The following is an 18634-nucleotide window of genomic DNA, read 5'->3' on the forward strand; positions in this document are numbered from 1 at the left end:
TATGCAGTTCCAATGAAATGGTAAAAGAGATTAGCTTACACCACATCACTTGAGGTTCAACCTGAAAAAGTTGCACTTCATACATGAGGCAGACCAACAGCTACTTTGGGCCTACTGATGACTGATCACAATAGCAGCATGATTGTCTGGTTAGTGCATCACTACTTTTATAAAACTTATTAAAATAGCTTATTGATGAGGCAAAAATCACAGTCCAAGGAAACAATTTTCTGTTTCATCTAATGCCGTTATTTCCTGTGCCATGGTCTTCTGCAATAGCAGGATACAATTGAACAGGATTCATCAAGACCCTGAGCAGGGGTTTTGGGAAAAGCTCTGTGTGGTGCTAGGGCCTGGACAATACAGCTCTAAGCTCATTCCTTCTCTCCTGGTGGAGGTCTCCTTAGGCTTGAACTAAACCAAACTGTAACCTGGCACTGTTGTGGCCCACAGATGGGATTTATAGGCAAGCATTACTCCCTAAGACTAGTTCTGGGGTGCAGTGGGTTAGTGATTGTTGAACACTAGACTCCCAAAAGCAACACATTATTTTTCCCCCCCCCTCAACTTGTACATTTAATATAGTCTGACCTAAGCAATAGGCACTTCTTCCTTGCTCCTTTTAAAATATGCCAAAGATAGTGTTCAGGAAAGAAGGTGGGTCACTGCAAATCTACTGAAGGCTGCTAGTTGCAGCAAGTGTTGGAGCATAGGTGTTCTGACAGGACTCCAAGCTCTTTTTTGCTTGTGGTCACTTTTCAAGAGTAGGCAATGGAAAGGGGTAATTCCCCATAAAAGGTAATTGTTCCTTGACAGCAGAAGCTACTGTTACACTAAAAAATGTGAGCCAGTTTTAAAAGATTAAGAGAGCTGCAGAAACAGTGCCAGCTGCCTGCTCTTGGTAGGAGTAAATTAGGTCTAACTCTGTGCTGCCCTGAATTTGTCATCAGCAAAAGGCAGCAAGGTTGGTCAAACTTTTGGAGTGATGTCTGTGTGAGGAAGGACTGAGTAAGCTAGGACTTGTCATTCTGGGAAAGAGTTCAGGCAGGGACGTAGGACAGTAATTTACAAAATAGTGTAGAAAAGGTTAATAGAGAGAAGTCTTTCTGAAGCTGGCTTTTCCTAACTTTGATATTGCTGGTTTCGTACTGGAAGAAACAAATAAAAGGAGCTGGTTCTTCATGCAAGAAGCAGACCTGTGCAACTCCTCTCTAGGGTCCTGCCAGGGTCTGCAGATATGAAGTTTACAGAGGTTAGAATGGAAATGGGACAAGTACTAGGATTAGAGATCCATTGAGGATTAAATAAAGCATATCAGGCTCAGGAAATCTGATATTTCAGACAGTATTTCAGTCAAGCAGCCTATAATGCTCATCCTGTTGATACCCTTTCCTGGGCACCTCCTCATGGCCACGGTTGGAGACAGTTTACAAGCAAGCCAGACCCCTGTTCCAATCAGTATGACTGTCCTTTTGTGGTCATAACCCTTAATTTTAAAAAAAAAAATTATGAACATATATGCTTAATAATCACATATCTTTTATGCCAGGCAGATATACACCCACTGGTTAAATTAGTCTGTGTACTCAATAATTATTCCTCAATGGGGAAGTGACCCAACTTTTTTTTGCTTCTAACAATTTTCTTGCTTCAACAGTAGAGCGCAAGCTTTTCTCCTTCCTACTGTTTATTTTGTCTTCGTTAGGCTGATAGGAGCTTACACATCTCTTTTTCAACTTACAAAAAAAGAAGTGGTAGCCATCAGATCTTTTGCTTTGTATCCACCAACCTACCTACCTCTTCTCTTTGCCCTTTACTCCTCTGACTTTCAGGACTGGAAAGGATGAAAGCAATCAACTATGTGGTATATTTCAAATTCAGCTGCCAGTTAAATACTAAATTCATTACTTACCATTCCATGAATTTTTTTTTCTTCTTGTTGGGGAATGAAATAAAACTGCAAATTTATTGTCTCACCTAGTCTCTGGACAAAATGCGGAATGGATCAGTGAAACCCAAGCATCTGAGGCAGCCAGATAGACATGTAGCAAACCTGTCTATTGGCTGTGCTGGCAATCATAAGTTTTTGAAGGACTGGGGTCTAGGCATCAATGTGATCAATGGGCAAGCTGATGTGCTTTGCAGCAGGGTGCTTGAACTGGAAAAGGAGCTGAAGAGAAAAGATCAAGAGTTGCAAGAGGGTCAAAGTCATGTTCCTGAGCTTCAGGAACAGCTGACTATGCAGATTAAGGTCATAGCAGAACTCACCAAGGAACTTCAGAGCAAGTGTATACAGTTGAACAAGCTGCAGGATGTTGTTAGCACTCAAGGAGAGCACTCTCTTCAGCCTTCTCCATTTAAAATGGCTTCAAGGATTCAAGTCTCTGCCAATAGGAGGAGAGGAGCCAAGGAAGGCGTATCTGCAGAGCCGACAACAGGGCTGTATGATTTGAACGGGCAAGCTACGTTTTCCTTTGAAAAAGCATGAGTCCGAAAGGATTCCAGGTGAGCTCATTTCAGGGGGATTATATGCTTGTGTTACAAGGATATTACTTTTATCACAATGATATCCTCTCCTCATGATAAATCAAGATTAAAGTATCAATCTTTTTTATATAGGCTTTGTCACTGTGGTAGTTAGATGCTGGTTGAGTTTGTGTCTAATTTTAATCAGGAATCATCTGTGTCCCACAGACTTCAGATGAAAAGTGGTGGGTATCCTCTGTATTTTAGTTGAGGAGACTCTTATAGTCTCTTTGGGATTTATCTTACTGCCAGCTAAGCAGAACCTAAGCCTCTTCTCAGGTCTAGGTTTGCCTAGTGCTTCCAGCTTAAGCTATACTCTGGAGCACTGATGAGCGGAAGGCTGGATGCCTTCACATGCGTTCAGATGCTTATTCCTATAGCATGGATGGCTTCAGAAGGAGCAAGTGGCCCCAGGTTAGCTCTTCCAAATGCAATATGTACACTGATTCTGAGCTGTGTACAAAGTTTGTCAGCCCAGTTTCAACTCAGTCTGGTGCGAAATATAATTAAATGTTTTGTATGGTGATTATCCTCTTAGCAGCTTCCTCCTGCCCTCCAGCTTCTGACAGTCATGGTGTAGGAACCTAATTTTACTTCCTCTTTGAATCCTATTATACTTCTAGCCTCTGCAAGAGCCAGAAATATCCATGGTCACAGCTGACCTTGTGGACAGAGGTATCAGACTGGTGTCCTTAAACATACCTTAGACCCTCTTTTATCTTGCAGTGTAGACATAACCTGAGTATCTGTTTTAACATGGTGGTAGCCGGAATCTATCTGGACTTCAGCCAGCAGCGTAAGTGCCTCAGATTTGTGGGGAGCTTTATTATTCTGTTAAGAGTTCATGGCACATTTGAGTCTGTACTGTAGTAGACCTGGGAGTTATCAGACTTGATTTCTCATCCATCATGTCCAGCATTGCACATTAGAGGCTGTCTTGTGAACCAGAAAGGCTGCCTGGGTCACCATAAGGAGCTGAAATCTTATGCTAGCAATGTTTTTCCAGAGTAAGCGAACTGTATTAACATTTTATCACAAGTACCTGGGCAGTTTAAATAATTGTTTGTTTAAGGAGTGTTCCATTTGTAATTACCTGTCTTCTCCTTGGCATGATCCTTGTACTGCAGCCCACCAGATAGTTTTCTAGGGTGCTTTCAGAGACAGAATTGTAACAGCACTGAGGAGTGAAGCAAAGAGAAGAGCCAGCTGATAAGCTAAGTGCAGCACAGACTTTGCCATTCAAAACAAAAACAAATATTGCAGCTTAAGTGATCTAAATGTAATGCTGATCATGCGATAGAAACAGAGCTAGAAATTTTCTTTCCTGATTCAGTGCCTCAGCACTTCTAAAAATGTTTCCCTTTTGGTCGTATGACGCCTCTGTTTTCTTGTCTTTCTAAAAGATTTAGTGTAACATAACAGGATAAAGGAGCAATTCTCTTCCTTTTCCCTCCTTTAATCTCTTACAATCTGGTTCAGAGATTGTCATTGTTACTGCTAAGGCTCCCGTAGATTCATAACAATTTAGAACACACCACTCCTAAATTTATTCTGATATTTACTCCGCTGGAAACAACTGATTGCTTAAGTATGCACTGCATTGGCAGTAAGAGCACACCATCCTCCCCTCTCCTCCCCACCATTTCCAGCTTTTCTGTGATTCTGTTTGTACCTTTGTTTTCTTCTCTTCAGTACTTGCACATTCTTGAATTTTCATTTAAATTCTTGTCTTCCACGATGGCCATTAAACTTGGATTTGTCTGCTAATGATTGTCCTTAGAGTAAGTAATTTGAGAGTGAAGTGGAACTCATCATTTGTTTGATTATCTAGTCCTACAAAGTGTATCAACTTGGCCAGAGCAATTAGCATTAAAGAGTTTGCCATGTGTTCTTTACAAAAAAAGAAGTTGCTCCTCAAGCTTCAGTGCGAAACTAAGTAAAAACAATTTTGGACACGCAACCAAATCTTCAACTTTTAATATTAAAATATTAATTTAACATAATTTAACATTAATTTAACATGAGTTTTAACTGACTAAATAACTCATGTAAACATCTTTAATTGGAGTCAGGTTTATGACTGAACAAAAACGTATCTTGCAGCAGCCCTGCAGGAAAAGACTTGGGGGTACTGGTGGACATTAAACTGAACATGAGGCGGCAACGTACACTTGCAGCCCAGAAAGCCAATCGTATCCTGGGCTGCATAAAAAGAAGAATGGCCGGCAGGTTGAGGGAGGTGATCCTCCCCCTCTACACCACTCTCGAGACCCCACCTGGAGTACTGTGTCCAGCTCAGGTGCCCACAGCACAAGAAAGACATCGACCTGTTAGAGTGGGTCCAGAGGAGGGCCACGAAAATCAGAGGGCTGGAACACCTCTTCTATGAAGAAAGGCTGAGAGAGTTGGGGTTGTTCAACCTCGAGAAGCCTCCAGGGAGACCTTATTGCAGTCTTTCAGTACATAAAAAGGGATTATAAGACAGACAGAGGAAGACTTTTTACCAAGACCTGTAGTGACAGGACCAGTGGCAACAGTTTTAAACTGAAAGAGGGTAGGTTAGATTGGATATAAGGAAGAAGCTTTTTTATGATGAGGGTGGTGAGACACTGGAACAAGTTACCCAGAGAAGTTGTGGATGCCCCATCCTTGGAAGCGTTCAAGGTCAGGTTGGACAGGGCTTTGAGCAACCTGATCTAGTAGTGAAAGATGTCCCTTCCCATGGCTGGAGCACTGTATTAGATGACCTTTTAAGGTCCCTTCCAACCCAAATAATTCAATTTCCCCATCCTTTCTTCCCTCATCTTACAGTTGATTTATTGAATAGTAAATCATCAGAGAGGCTAGAATTAAGAAAAAGTGATTTCTAGGGTATGCTAAGTATTCAATAGATGATTCCAGACATTAAAAATTTATTTTCTTAGAATATTAAACTTATCTTCAACTTCATGTTTTACTCAGTGTTTTTAAACTTAATTTTCTGCAATTAACCATCTTCCAGCTTTAGCTCTTGGTAGGAAATAAAGTGGCAATCTTCCTGTGTTTTACATGTAGGTCCAAGAGCATGGTCCAGTAGTCAGGAAGACAGTTATATAGCGGAATATGGTCTTGTATTATTGGCATTACAGCAGGTGGGTTTGTTGTTGTTGTTGGGTTTTTTAATGATGCTTTTTATTAATGTTCTTTTTAGCATAAGTAGTCACGTAAAAGACAAATCAGACTAGTTTTGGTTTTATATACTGTTTAGATCATCTCCAAGAGTTCATGTCTTTGAACCTTTGGCTAAGGTTCTGAAACTTAAATCAGTCTTATTAATGGGTACTTGTCATCTGCTTTGCAGTGATCAAAGTGTCTTTGTTCAAATATCTTAGGCTTTGAAAGACCAGACATCTTGGACTACAGTACAGCAAGCATGGGTGACTTGCGTTAATACATGTGCAAGATACTAATGAAACCTCAGTTCCTGTGGCATAATCAATTTTTAAAAATCTTGAAGATCATACCGAAAGTATTTGTCATTTGCAAGTTAACATTTTTTTGTGCCACAGCTACCTTAACACTGCTCTGTGACAACTCTTAGACCTGGACAGAGTGCTTTTTTAAATTACCCTTATAGAAAATGTATTTTATAAACCAACATACATTATAGTCACAGAGGGACTGCATATTTATGCTTTCTGCAACAAATCAACTAATAGGGAAAGCATATTTATGCTTTCTCCAACAAATCAACTAATAGTGAAAGATCTTGCTCAGACTTCTGGGGTGAGGGCAGATATATCTTTTGATGCGATAGTGGCCAAAGTATCATTTGATCTTCCAAATACTTTGGAAGCAAACAGATGCGAAAAAAACCACCTCAAAACTGTTTTAGACATAGCACTACTATGCCTCTCAGTTAGATAAGCCTGTGATACACATGCACATGTTTAAGCCACCATCATCTTGCTATTGAGACAACCAAATGCTGGAAGGTGCAAACATTTGGTTTCCTTACCTGGGCTGTAAATATTGTAGTAGGTCAAATTCAGACAGTTGGCATACGTGTAAGGGCAAAGTCTAACCCTCACTGTCTACAGAATTCTGTCCACTGTAATTAAAAAATACTGATCCTTTAGCCTAACAGTGTCTATAGAAGTGTTTAGAGTTGTTGATATAAGTAGCTGCCTCCCCTTTACAGAGAGAGGACTTAATGCAGACCCACTTCGGCATAAGACAGTTGCACAGTGTTGCTATACAGTTATGAAAGGAGCTATTTCAGACGGAAGGGAAGCTCCATGCTATGTTCTTGAATTTGCATTGAGTCCAGAATGTTACCAGTTCCTTTTAGAAACATTTCTAAAACAAACGGCACAATTTTATGCTATTCATTTAGCAAGGTTTTGAGCGTCATACTTTTGTTTGGAGTATCTCAGCATGAAGGTTTTTAATGAAAGTTTTAGAAGCTTTCAATGGTTCTTGATCTATCCCATATGAGTGGATGTTTTCTCATGTATATGTTTCATCTCTTGAGCTAGTTGGATAAATCCATCTCAGTTTCCAAAAATATGAGTTTTTCTTTAATGGGAGTTTGAGCATTGAAAATTTAAGTAAAGCCTGAAGATTTCAGAGTTTGAACATGGTATATGAAAGCAGATCTCTCAAACAAGTATTTCAAATGGAAATTTTTTAAATCTCTTAATCCTTTGCAGTGTTTAGAATCTAGGTGTCTCAGTATCTGTAGGACTTGGTTCTCCATTTTTCTGTGTCCTTCCAGAGCATGCTATCTCCATCAGCAGCAGTTAAGCTGCCTGTATCAAGACCCTTCCCATTATGGGCTCAGGATCATGACCCAGTTCTGTTATTAGCTATTATTGGTTGGGGAAGAACTATCTTGACACTTGACATTGATGTCTTTTACCAGTCAATGTCAGCAGATAACCAAAAATCTCTCATTAGGAGCAGAAAGGTATATTAAAAGAAAGCATTGCTCTGCAAAGTATATGTTGTACCCTTGTACTTGCGAGAAGACATCTATTTTATTATGGGAATAAATTCCCAATCCCGTTCACAAAAAGCCCTTCTTGGAGTGTCAAGTGCTATTTCTAGGGGTTGACTGGGAAGGTATTGAAAGGGGCAGGGAGAACATTTCCACACGAGCTAACAGCAGGGAGGGGAACAAAGCCTGCAGAAGGATGCTATGGCAAAACTGGCCCCATGCAGTGAAGAAAAGTCCTACAAGCGGCAGGACCAAGAAATACCTCAACACCAGAACAGATGTGTGGAGCTGTGCACTCCCTTTTTAGCCTTTTAGTAGTATTCATCAGGACAGTGACTGGCACTGTTATCCTACAAGCGTGAGGTTGTTTACCCAGTGTGCAAGACGCCAATATACACACAGGGCAGAGGTATTTTTATTTCATGCCTGCGCAGAGATGGGTACTAGGTGGTAGCTCCACAAAGCTAGCACAAAGTTCAGTGGTCATACAGGTACACTATTTATACAGTCTAGTTATGCATATGCCTAAGTAATTACACAAAGCAGTTTTCTATTGGTCTACATTTCTCTTATTTCAGATTAAAGCTACAGTGCTACTTTAATATTCTGTGCACGCTCAAAGGTGAGGGGTCTCTGCTTGGGCCGGGGTCTCCAGCTCGAGGGGTGTGACTTTTAGTATTATAATGAGGATAGTTCATGTGAGGGTGCTTCTTATCACACTTCTAGTAGTTGTTTCAGATGGTTCCCAAAACATTTTAATTAGCTTACATATTTCTCCAGGATGTGCTTTTCTCCCAAGGACAGTAATTCTTGTTCAGATGTTCTGCTTTCCAGCCTGAATCCCTGTTATCAGCTTTATGTAAGCCTTATAGACCCATAGAATAGCTTGGGTTGGAAGGGACCTTTAAAGATCATCTAGTCCAACCCCCTGCCATGGGCAGGGACGTCTTTCACTAGATCGGGTTGCTCAAAGCCCCAGCCAACCTGACCTTCAACACTTCCAGGGATGCGGCATCCACAACTTCTCTGGACCACCTGCTCCAGTGTCTCACCACCCTCATGAGCAGAGGAAGCCTTGGCCTTCCACCAGCTCCTGTTAGACTACACTGTTAGACTACAGCACAAGTATGGGATTAAATGTCTTCTGTCCTTTCAGGACATCTAATTATTTCCAGCAGCAGTTCTCAAAAGTGGGGCAGGTATAGGAGAAGCTGAGGAAAACAACAGAGAGAAAACTGTTAGATACTGTGCTGCATGCCCATGAAATGAGCAAGCAACTGATTCAAGAGCCTGAGCCGTGGTTATGATACTCATGTGTCCTTCACTCTGTGGCCAGCTGCACTTTCTGAAAACAGCATAGTCTCCTATGCTGTAATTCTGGAAGCTTTAGTGCTCATTTTAAGTATCAGTTTATGAGCCATTACTGTATTTTATTACAGCATTGTATGCATGATGCAGGCCAGAGTGAATTAAGTACACAAGGTCATTTTTAGCAGAAAACAAAGTTAGAGCTTGTATTCTAATAAGCCTGTTGCTTTCAGCAGAAGCTAAGTTATGATCTCTGTTTCTAAACACAATCCTCACCATAGCTACTTGATTTTATTTTTCTTGCCTCATCTCATTACCTTTACTTATTTTCAGTCATTATATGGCTAGTAACATCGTAAGTCCACTTACTTGCCTTAACTGATTGTTCATTCCTGGATTTTCCTCAGGATATTTTCCCACATAACATAGTTTTGATGATAACCTTGCATTGTTTTATGAATACAAGCGAGAGTGGGCCCTAAATGCCTCAGACAGCTGTTAGGGTGTTTATTTTGTTATGCAGCTTCCTTACACATGCACATTAGGAATATGGGGACTTAAAGGCAGAATTTATCTTTCATTTCAGCAGTAAAGGAAAACCACTCAGTAGGTCCATAAAAGCTCCATCAGTGCAGAAGTTGTTTAACTGCATTCATTTCTGGCATGGATTCAAAGCACTGCTTTATATGAAGTCCTTGACCTAGAACATAGGCAAGTCAATCAAAACTCATAGATTGCCTAGTATGTATGTATAGCCAGCTTTGTCTCGGTTGGTTACTCATTATTAGTGGATTAATCCACGGTTGATTTTCCCACATTTCTTCTTAAAATCCAACTACTGGGCTCTTCCACCAGCAGCTGAAATAGACTGTTCTTGTCTTTACAACTCACCCATTTATATGTATTTACTACTGCAGGAAATGATGCAGAGGCTCTGTCTCAGGGAGCAGCAAGAACAGGGTTGCTCCACAAGAGTAAGTGAACTTACAGCACAGACAATGTCCTCACTAACTAGGGCACCATCCCACAAGGTCTGGACAGGGTAGGCAGAGCACAGTGGTGATAACAGGGTCCACCAGGAGTCCCACAGAAGAAGAGCTCAATCAGATGCAAGCTCTAACCAAGAGACAAAAACAAAGTACTTCCACTGTTGGGCCAATACTCATCCAGAAGACAAAACCAATTATTTCTATAACATAGCTCAGGCAAGAATTGAATGCCCAGACCTGAGCTTAAATAGAGTATGCAGGTCAATGAGCAGAGGATGCATGGGTGGTGGTCCCAAGTGAGGCTGATCAGGGTAGTTAAGGCCTATTACTGCCCTCAGGGCCCTGACAGGCTAGTCCTTGATCACTGATGTGCCTACTTTACCTGCCTTTTGTCTGACTTTTACAGGTACCCTGAAGCTTTTCCAAAGACTTTTTAACAAAACAACTTGAGGTGGCTGTAGTTTGCTATAGCATCACCAAAGTGTGATATAATGTAAGTTTATTTCCCTGAATGCTGAATTTCAGAAAGCAAAGAGGTCAGCAGTAATGACCACATACCTATATCCACAAGCTCTTGTGTTAGATTTTTACTTCTGATTATACCCTAAAAATTCCTAAAAGCAGTAGAGGAAAGGGCCTGCTTTGGGGAGATTCTGTCATGTCTGGTCATTCTTAAGGAGACAGAGTATATTTGGCATCCCGCATGAGCAGACTACTACAGGATTTTTACTCAGGTAAGAGCATTTATGCTGTTTGTTGTCATCTGTGCAAAGGACGTGGGCACAGCAGAGGTAGGAATAGTTTTGCAGGGAGGTGGATGGAGGGCAAAGAGCAGTGTGGGAGGGATCAGCAGTAACCTTCCACCTCCACACACACCTCTCCTGGATCCTGGACTTATTTTGTGAATTTTGGGACAATGTTCAACAGGTACTTTGCAAGCTGACCTTGTGATCATGTCCTGATCATAAATTTGCTTAGTAGCTATGAACAGGGAAAGCCACAGGATCAATGTTATTTTGCAGGTGCAAGGGAAGTTCTCTGTAGTCATTTTTTTAATCACATTCATTTGCAACTTGCTTCATTTTTCCCATCACCAATGTCTTCTAACATTCTCCTAAGAAACAGCAGCACCTGTTAATCATGTTTTTGTGTACTTTTCTTTCCTTGCGTCTTTCCTCACCACAAAGGAGAAACTCTTGATGAGGTCTTCCTACCATCAGTGTTGACTTTAACCTTATTACTATCATTGGTGTTATGTTTTTGCTGGATATTAGAAAACATGTATTAGAATGTTAGAAAAGTGGACCTGATCTTATAACAAGTTGCTATTCCTGTACAGGCAGTGGTATGTGAAGACATACCTTTCACATTTCTTTCCTTCAGATAAGCAAGGCTATATACCTGAGTCGTGCAATAGGGAAATAATATGTTGATAAACAGTGCAAAACTTTCTGGGGAGTATGTCTTCTACTGGGAGCCTTTTTACATCTAACCTGATGCTTTCTGTGGGCAGGGTCACACAGGAGGAGAGAGGCCATAGTGTGACACAGCTAATGGGATGCATATTAATTGCAAGGATTGTAACATTTGTCAGTGTTACTGGTCATGTGAGTGTTCGAAATGAGAGGAAACATCTTGAGAGGAATGAATACCTGGTGAATAATATACCACAACCATGCTGGATCTTTTAAACTTTGGGGTTTTTGCTCGAAACCAGTGAGAAGAAGCTTATCACGGATGCCCTGAATACAAATCGGTTCTTGAAGAGACTGGAGCCTCACCAGATCCAAGATATGGTGGAATGTATGTATGAAAGGACTTTCCAGCAAGGGAGCTACATCATCAGACAGGGAGAGGCAGGCAATCACATTTTTGTGCTCAAAGGTGAATACTGATTATTTGTACGACACACAAGTGCAAGAAACAGCAAAGTAATTTAGAAGTCTTTGCAGGAAACCACAATGATGATGTTTGTGCTCTTAAATAATTTATGCTGGCCCTGCTGAGGGCAATGCAAGTTTTACTTGTGACTTTTATGAAACAGAGTGAGAGCAACAAAAAGCGCCTTAGAAACTTGAACCTTGATTTAATGCTATTTTGTGACCTCTTTCATTTCTGAAAGCCTAGAGGCCAGAAAATCCTTTCTGTTGTAGGTACAGCCAACCCTTTCTTCTCCAAAGGAAGAGCAGGTATAATTTAAAATACAGGAAACTGCTCAATGGTGAAGGCACTTCTGACATAAACTTACTTTTCAACATTCATGAAAGCTTATACCAGTTTTCTCTGTATGGGATATTGAGAAATGAGGCCTGAGTTTACTGTTCTTAAAGCTTAGAGTTTTTTAAAAACAGCTGCTTCTTTTTTCTGGGGAAAAAAAACCCCAACACAACAAAAAACAAGCTTTAGGACAAGAAGACTTGCCTAAAATAATGCCAGCAGGTCTGAAGTAATCTCACTGTAGTCGTCTGTGCTGACTACTACTGTGCTTACACTCAAATCTTGAATTACAGATCAGCCATAGTGGAGCCCAAGTTTAACACCTGAAAGTTGCTCCTAGTGGCAAGACTCCTTTTCATCATCTCACCATAAAAAAAAAAAATCAGTATTTGTGATTAATTTGCATACTTCATCAACTCTGGACCACTGTAAGGCCCAGAGGCTCATATGAATTAGAGTTCATGCTGTAAAGAGTATGTTCTGTTGAGGTAGGAATATTTAAGCCAGAAGCATACTGGTATATGTTGGAAAGCACATCTTCTGGCTTCATGTGGATGGGGTAGTTTGAAAAATTGATGATAGCTGTGTTAGGATAACATAGATGGTGCAGGGAGAGAGTGGAAGCAGGATTTGTAATGGTGTAATCATATTCTTGCTAGACAAAATGATAACATTTTGAAAAACAGATGAAATATGAGAAAGAAGTTGTGCACCTGGAAATTTTTCTGGCACATTAGACCTTTTTTGGGGTCTAGACACCAGCGGGTGTCTTGGAGAGAACAGGGCCAAACTTTCAGAACATATTTAAGGGAAAGTTTTTTTGGGCCATAGCCTGTGAAGAAATTCAGACTTTCTTTGACTTTTGCTAGGTTTGTAGTAAGGCTCAAAGACAATTTCTTAAAGGAAGATTTAATGTGTTTTTTGTTTTTCTGCCCTGTCCTTTGCATTCTGCACATATATACACATACACATGTATGAACAGACTAACCTCTACTCCACACTAGGCTATCTGAACCAGTACTGGCTGTTTTGTTGTAGCAAAGTTTTATCCCATCAGGATTTAGAATGGCCCTTTTCCATGGCCTTTTTAGTGTTGAAAAGTGTGTCTCAGCTTTCCCTCCCTTCCAGATTAGCACTACATTTAAAAAAAAAAAAAAAAAAAAAAGAAACCTCTACTGGTTTGTACATGTGTTTCAAAGCACTGTTTGCATCATTGCTCCCATTCCTGTGTTTCAGGGAGTGGCGAAGCCAGAAATATATTGATTTGTTTTCTCTTCCCTCTGTGCCATTGAGCTCAGTTTTAATACCTATTATCCTGATGATTTTTGACAGAGCACAGCCTGGAAGTCTTTCAGCAGAATAAACTACTCTCCTCAATACCTGTGTGGACAGCATTTGGTGAACTAGCCATTTTATACAACTGCACACGGACAGCCTCTGTGAAAGGTACCTAAGGTTTATTATAACAATGTTGCTCAAAATGAAAACTATGTACTTTTGTGAGGTCCCTATTATATCCAGATTTTCTTTGATGTTTTCATTTAATAGATGTCTGCATGTCCTGATTATCTACAGTAAGCTCACGCTTCCTTCCTTGGATTCTCTCTGCTTGGGAACCCTAATAATACTATCCCATGAATATAATTCCATCTCTAGCATGACCTTTGATAAACAATTAGGCAACTCCAAAGTATGCTGGTTAGCCATATCTGTAGCAAACTGACTGCTAAGGAAGGATTATGTTTTAATGTTGAATGATTTAGTAGCAGCGATGGTCTTTGGCTCTTATCTTCTTGTGTCAAATGCAATGCTGAGGCTGAAATTACAGTGAGTTGGAAAAGATATTAGAACCATGCTGTTGTTAATAGAGCAGATAAAGCCTAATTCAAGAGGAAATAAAATATGTAGGAATTAGTTGCTTTTGTACTTCTTTTGGTTCTGTGTCATTAAGTTACTGAGTCTTGCCAAGATCCATTTGCACCTGGCATTTGCGACTGGCACTCAGGAGAAGATTTGAGTTTGGTCTCAAATGTGGTAGTGGGAGAGATGAAACTTCTAGGTGAGACGTGCTGCTTCTCTGAGGCAAATACTGGCTCTTTGTGTTTACCGGCTGACCAGGATGGAGTCGTTAAGTGTTGCTCTGATACAAATATCCCTCTTCCTGCATAAGACTGGGTATTCATCCATTAAGTACCCCTTGATTCCTTTTCTAACCTGCCATAATTATTCCGTGACAGACCAGTAAGTGACCAAATATGATTAAATTAATCATTTTTCCACTCTCCACCATTCCATAAATATTACTTGTGTTTGAAGGCTAATTTCTGTTCTTGTCTAAATCTGCAGGAACTTTGCACCACCAGTAAGTATGAAGAGTTCATGTTGACTTAAAAAGAAGCAAAACAAGAAGTCGTTCACTTTAAAAGCTTCTGGTCTTTCTTCCTGCACCCAGTTTAAGCACTTAATCATTGCTGGCTGTGCAGGTGGAAATTATTACATGTAATCTGTTTTTGTTGCTGCGTGATAAACAGAACAGCATCAATGATGTGATTATTTTTCTTACTAGCACGCTGTTCCACTTGAATATGTTCCCTATTTTTCTTTTTTGTCTGCTGTATAGTATTAGCATTATAAAGTAGTGTTTCTGCATAGTAAGATGTCATGCTGCTTTAGACCTTTGTTAACATTAATTGGTTTTGAAGTAGGACAAGAATTGTCCAATTATGGACAAGAAAGGCTGTTTGAATACTTAAAATCACTTCAGAAGCCCACTCCTCCCCAATAGCTTTCCTGTGTTTCTTGTTGTGGAGGAAGAGCAGTACAATGACATAACTGAGCATGACTAGTAAATACATATGTGAAAACCCTTTCTTGATGCTGGATCTAGTGACATCCTTTACCTGCAGTCTTTGAAAACTGACAAGTGAAGGACAGACAGCATTTCAATGGCTGCTGCTACCCAGCAGCATCTTTACATGCAGTAGCTGTATTTGAAACTGGGAATGTGATTTACTTCTCTGTTTCTGAATTTCTCTTTCTCTCCCTCATCTTTGAGATTGCAGGCTTTTTTGTAGCTATATAATTGTTTTATTTAGTTAAGGTGCAAGATACAGGAAATGCATTTGCGATAGCTTGGATACTTGCCATATTTTCTTCATGCAAAATAAACTGAAAGATGTTATTTAGGAGAAAAACAAAACCAAAGCAATATCTTTGTTCTCCCTTAAAGCATCCAAAAGTATTTTTTGAGCTATTTTGATAAATGGCAGTTAAGAGCATATGTGTATATCAGGGTTAAGTACAAAGACTGATGACTGTGCATCATTTTAAACCTGGCATTTTTCTTTCCTGTAAAAATGATTCTATATTTATGATAAATTGAGGTAATCAATTGCTCTATTTTTTCTGTAGCTTTCCTTTATCCCAGAGAAAACAGTTTTGTTCCTTCTTATGACAGAAGGAAAACTGCTGAATATGGTGTCACATCTTTTAAAATAAGAGATTAAATTAAATAGAATCACCTTATTTTGCTTAAAAAAATTAAAAGTGCAATGTAGTCTGTTGTGTCAATGATTGCACTTTTCATTTTTTTAAACCGCCTAGTGGTTTGCATCTTTGATGCTGGATCTTATGCATGCTTACTGTATTAATATTTTGATTACCTTTCAAAAGATAATAATTAATGTTTTGATTACCCTTTATTCCCTTATAAAATGGCTACGTTGGAGGAAAACTGTGTGAGGATCACAGGATTAAATGAAAGGAAATTTATTTCTTGACCTCTGTTATTTCTATCTTATTGCATCTCTCACAAACATTTGCATGTAATCTGAATTAGGGATGGATCCAAGCCATAGCATTCAACATTTACCTCGTAAGTTTTGAAAAACTTCAGCCAAGTTTTTGTTTCTTTCAAATCAGCTCCTTTGCAGACTACATTGCAGCTTTTGAGTGCAATGACTGTCCGTGATTAGGAGTAGTTCTTCACAAGCGTTCAGCCCTGTTTGTGCTCATAGTAAATGGCTAGATTTTCAAGGTTACCCAGCCTGTGGAGTTGCATGGAAAGTGCTCCATGGAGGAGCCATTTGGAAATCTATGCCTTACTTTAGTGAGCATTGTTTAAGTGGGAGCTGAATTCTTTTAAAAGTCTGATTGCAGTAGGTGCTGGATATTTAAAAATTTGGCCTTGGGCATTTTGAAAGAGCTAGTCTGTCTTGTACCATGACCTGATACTGTAATATCTTCCATCAAATCATTTGGAAACATTGTTGATTTTGTTGCTGGTTTTTGTTTTCTTAAAGCAATCACCAGTGTTAAAATATGGGCATTGGACAGAGCGGTCTTTCAAAATATCATGAGAGTGACAGCACAAACAAGACAAGAGCAATACAGAAACTTCCTTAGAAGGTAAATATAATGCATTTCTAATTCTAATACTGGTTTGGGCTACTTCCTAAGGTGCACAACAGTACTGTGCCTGTCTTAGAGAGAGAAAGAGGCACTTTTAATGCAAAGGGCCTCAAAAACCTAAATATTTACCTCTCGATTTTTTAGGATTCACAAAATCATTTTTCTCATTTTGATTGTTTTCTCCTGTTTTACTTTAGGAAACAGAAATAGGTGCTTGAATGCTTTTAAGTAATGGAACAAATATATAGGAAGGTTACATGGCTAGAAGTTAAAACAATATATTAAATAAATAGAGTTAAATAAATCCTCCAACTAAAAGTTAATTTGCTGCTGGAGTAGATTAAGGAATATTCTTCATCCCTTGGAGACTTGAATATGAGAACTGCATGTGTCTCTTAATTTATGAACTAATTCCAACATAAATTACTAGGAAATCTGCAGAGAGTAGAATAATTCTCTCTCCTGCAGGGAATACTGAGAGTTGTACTTTTCCTTAGGAAGAAGGTCAAATTAGAGGTTCCAAACCATAATTAGCTGATTTCATATTTTCTTTCTTTAACAAAGAATGACCATTCTGTTAGGCTTCAAATCGAGATCTCAAGCCTGGCCATGCATAGAACATCTTGTGTATTTTTGCATCCATCTCCATCTTTGATTTCTATAAATACTTCTTTGCTGAGCCTGAGTAGCTAGAGATTTCTGTGATTTCCTAACTTTTACAAGTCCAAGTGCTCAGGATGGGAAGTTTTTTCATTCTTACCAGCAAGTTCACTAAGTCATCATTGCAGTTAGTTTCTCTTTTAATAGTTGTCCAAGTAGTACTGAAGTTGTTACCTTTGTCTGATTTTGCAGTCTCTGCAGTGCATTTGAAAATATATTATTGGATCACTATAATGTCTTGGTTTTGCAATTAATGGATTCTGTATGACTGAATTTTGAAATTAGTCCATGTGCCCACTAGAGTTTTTTTCCCTCCTGAAATACAAAGTGGATTTACAAACTGACCAACGTTTGCCACATTTCTAAGTTGTAAGTTGTGCGACTTCTTTTTATCTAAAAAACAGGATAAGAATGCTTGAACCTTCCAAATTAAGATTTAGTTGTATATTATGTGCTTTGTTCAGCACCACCAGTTTAGCTAATTATAAAATGTGGTTGTACAAATTGTATAGATGAGAAGAGATCATGAAAAAAGTGTTAATGATAAGTACTTTTGGGTTTTTTTGTTTTGCATTTCTGTTTTCTGGAAGTGTGTCCCTGCTGAAAAACTTACCTGGAGATAAATTAACCAAGATCATGGACTGCCTGGAGGTGGTAAGATACTGTTAAGTTTTTCTAAATAGTATTCAGTAAGCTTTCAAAATAACAAAGAAGAATAAATAAGTAAAAACAAAATGAAAAAACAACCAAGCTTTTTTTAATATGACAGTGTTTTTGGAGTGGTTGGAGTGGAATTCCATGTTGGCAGCAAATAATAACATTTAGTGGCATAAAAGTAAGTTATATCTTTGGCATTGAAGGAGTCAAGCAAGTAGATAAGAGGATCTATAATCTAGCCTTTATTAAGATTAAGCATAAAGTTGCTGTCCTGGTCTCTGACTCTTTTTTTGGTAATCACACTTTACCTGTTTGCAACATGGATATGTAATACTTCCATATGCCTTGGACCACATACACTGCAAAATATAAGGGAAAAAAGGCCTTAGGACTTCAACATATGAAACCAGCCCAATATCCGTGTGTCTTAGGGCTGCATCTGCCAGCAGCCTTTGGAGGTAAAGGCTTGATATATAGTCATAGCTGTGATGTTTTCCAAGAGCAGTGGTAACTATTAATGCTTTTTGTATAGGGAAAGTATGTAGGAACCCCAGTCTTGGAACAGTTCTGCAGATGGAGAACAGAAGTTCCTCAGAAAACTAAAAGAGCCTCAGTCCCAATGAGTTGGAGGAGGCAGATAGAGTGATGCATGGCCATAGCACAAGGGGATGAGGAGATCATGGTGTTGATTATGTGAAACGGCCTTAGCACAGCAGTATCCTAAGCAGTAACTTTTTTTTTGTGGGATTCCTGGTAAGGGAAAACTTTTAGAAAACACTCGGAGAAGAAAAAAATGAGGTGGTTGTTTATAAACAGATCACAAAGCTGAAAGTTAACATGGAAAAAATGCTTGATTGAAAGTTAAACAATTAGGTAATCAAGGCAAGGT

The 18634-nt window shown here is 39.3% G+C and overlaps 1 protein-coding gene across 1 annotated transcript in view; it reads left to right on the top strand.

The window, feature by feature from the left end:
• Positions 1-1993: 1993 nt before the first annotated feature.
• PRKG2 (protein kinase cGMP-dependent 2) overlaps positions 1994-18634 on the top strand; it is a 30232-nt gene continuing 13591 nt past the window's right edge. The window contains 5 exon segments of the mRNA XM_072862011.1: positions 1994-2505; positions 11519-11685; positions 13351-13464; positions 16320-16425; positions 17679-17742. Of these exon segments, the coding sequence (XP_072718112.1) occupies positions 1994-2505; positions 11519-11685; positions 13351-13464; positions 16320-16425; positions 17679-17742 (963 nt within the window).

The sequence above is a fragment of the Ciconia boyciana genome, chromosome 5 (assembly GCF_034638445.1).
Source record: "Ciconia boyciana chromosome 5, ASM3463844v1, whole genome shotgun sequence".
NCBI lineage: Eukaryota > Metazoa > Chordata > Aves > Ciconiiformes > Ciconiidae > Ciconia > Ciconia boyciana.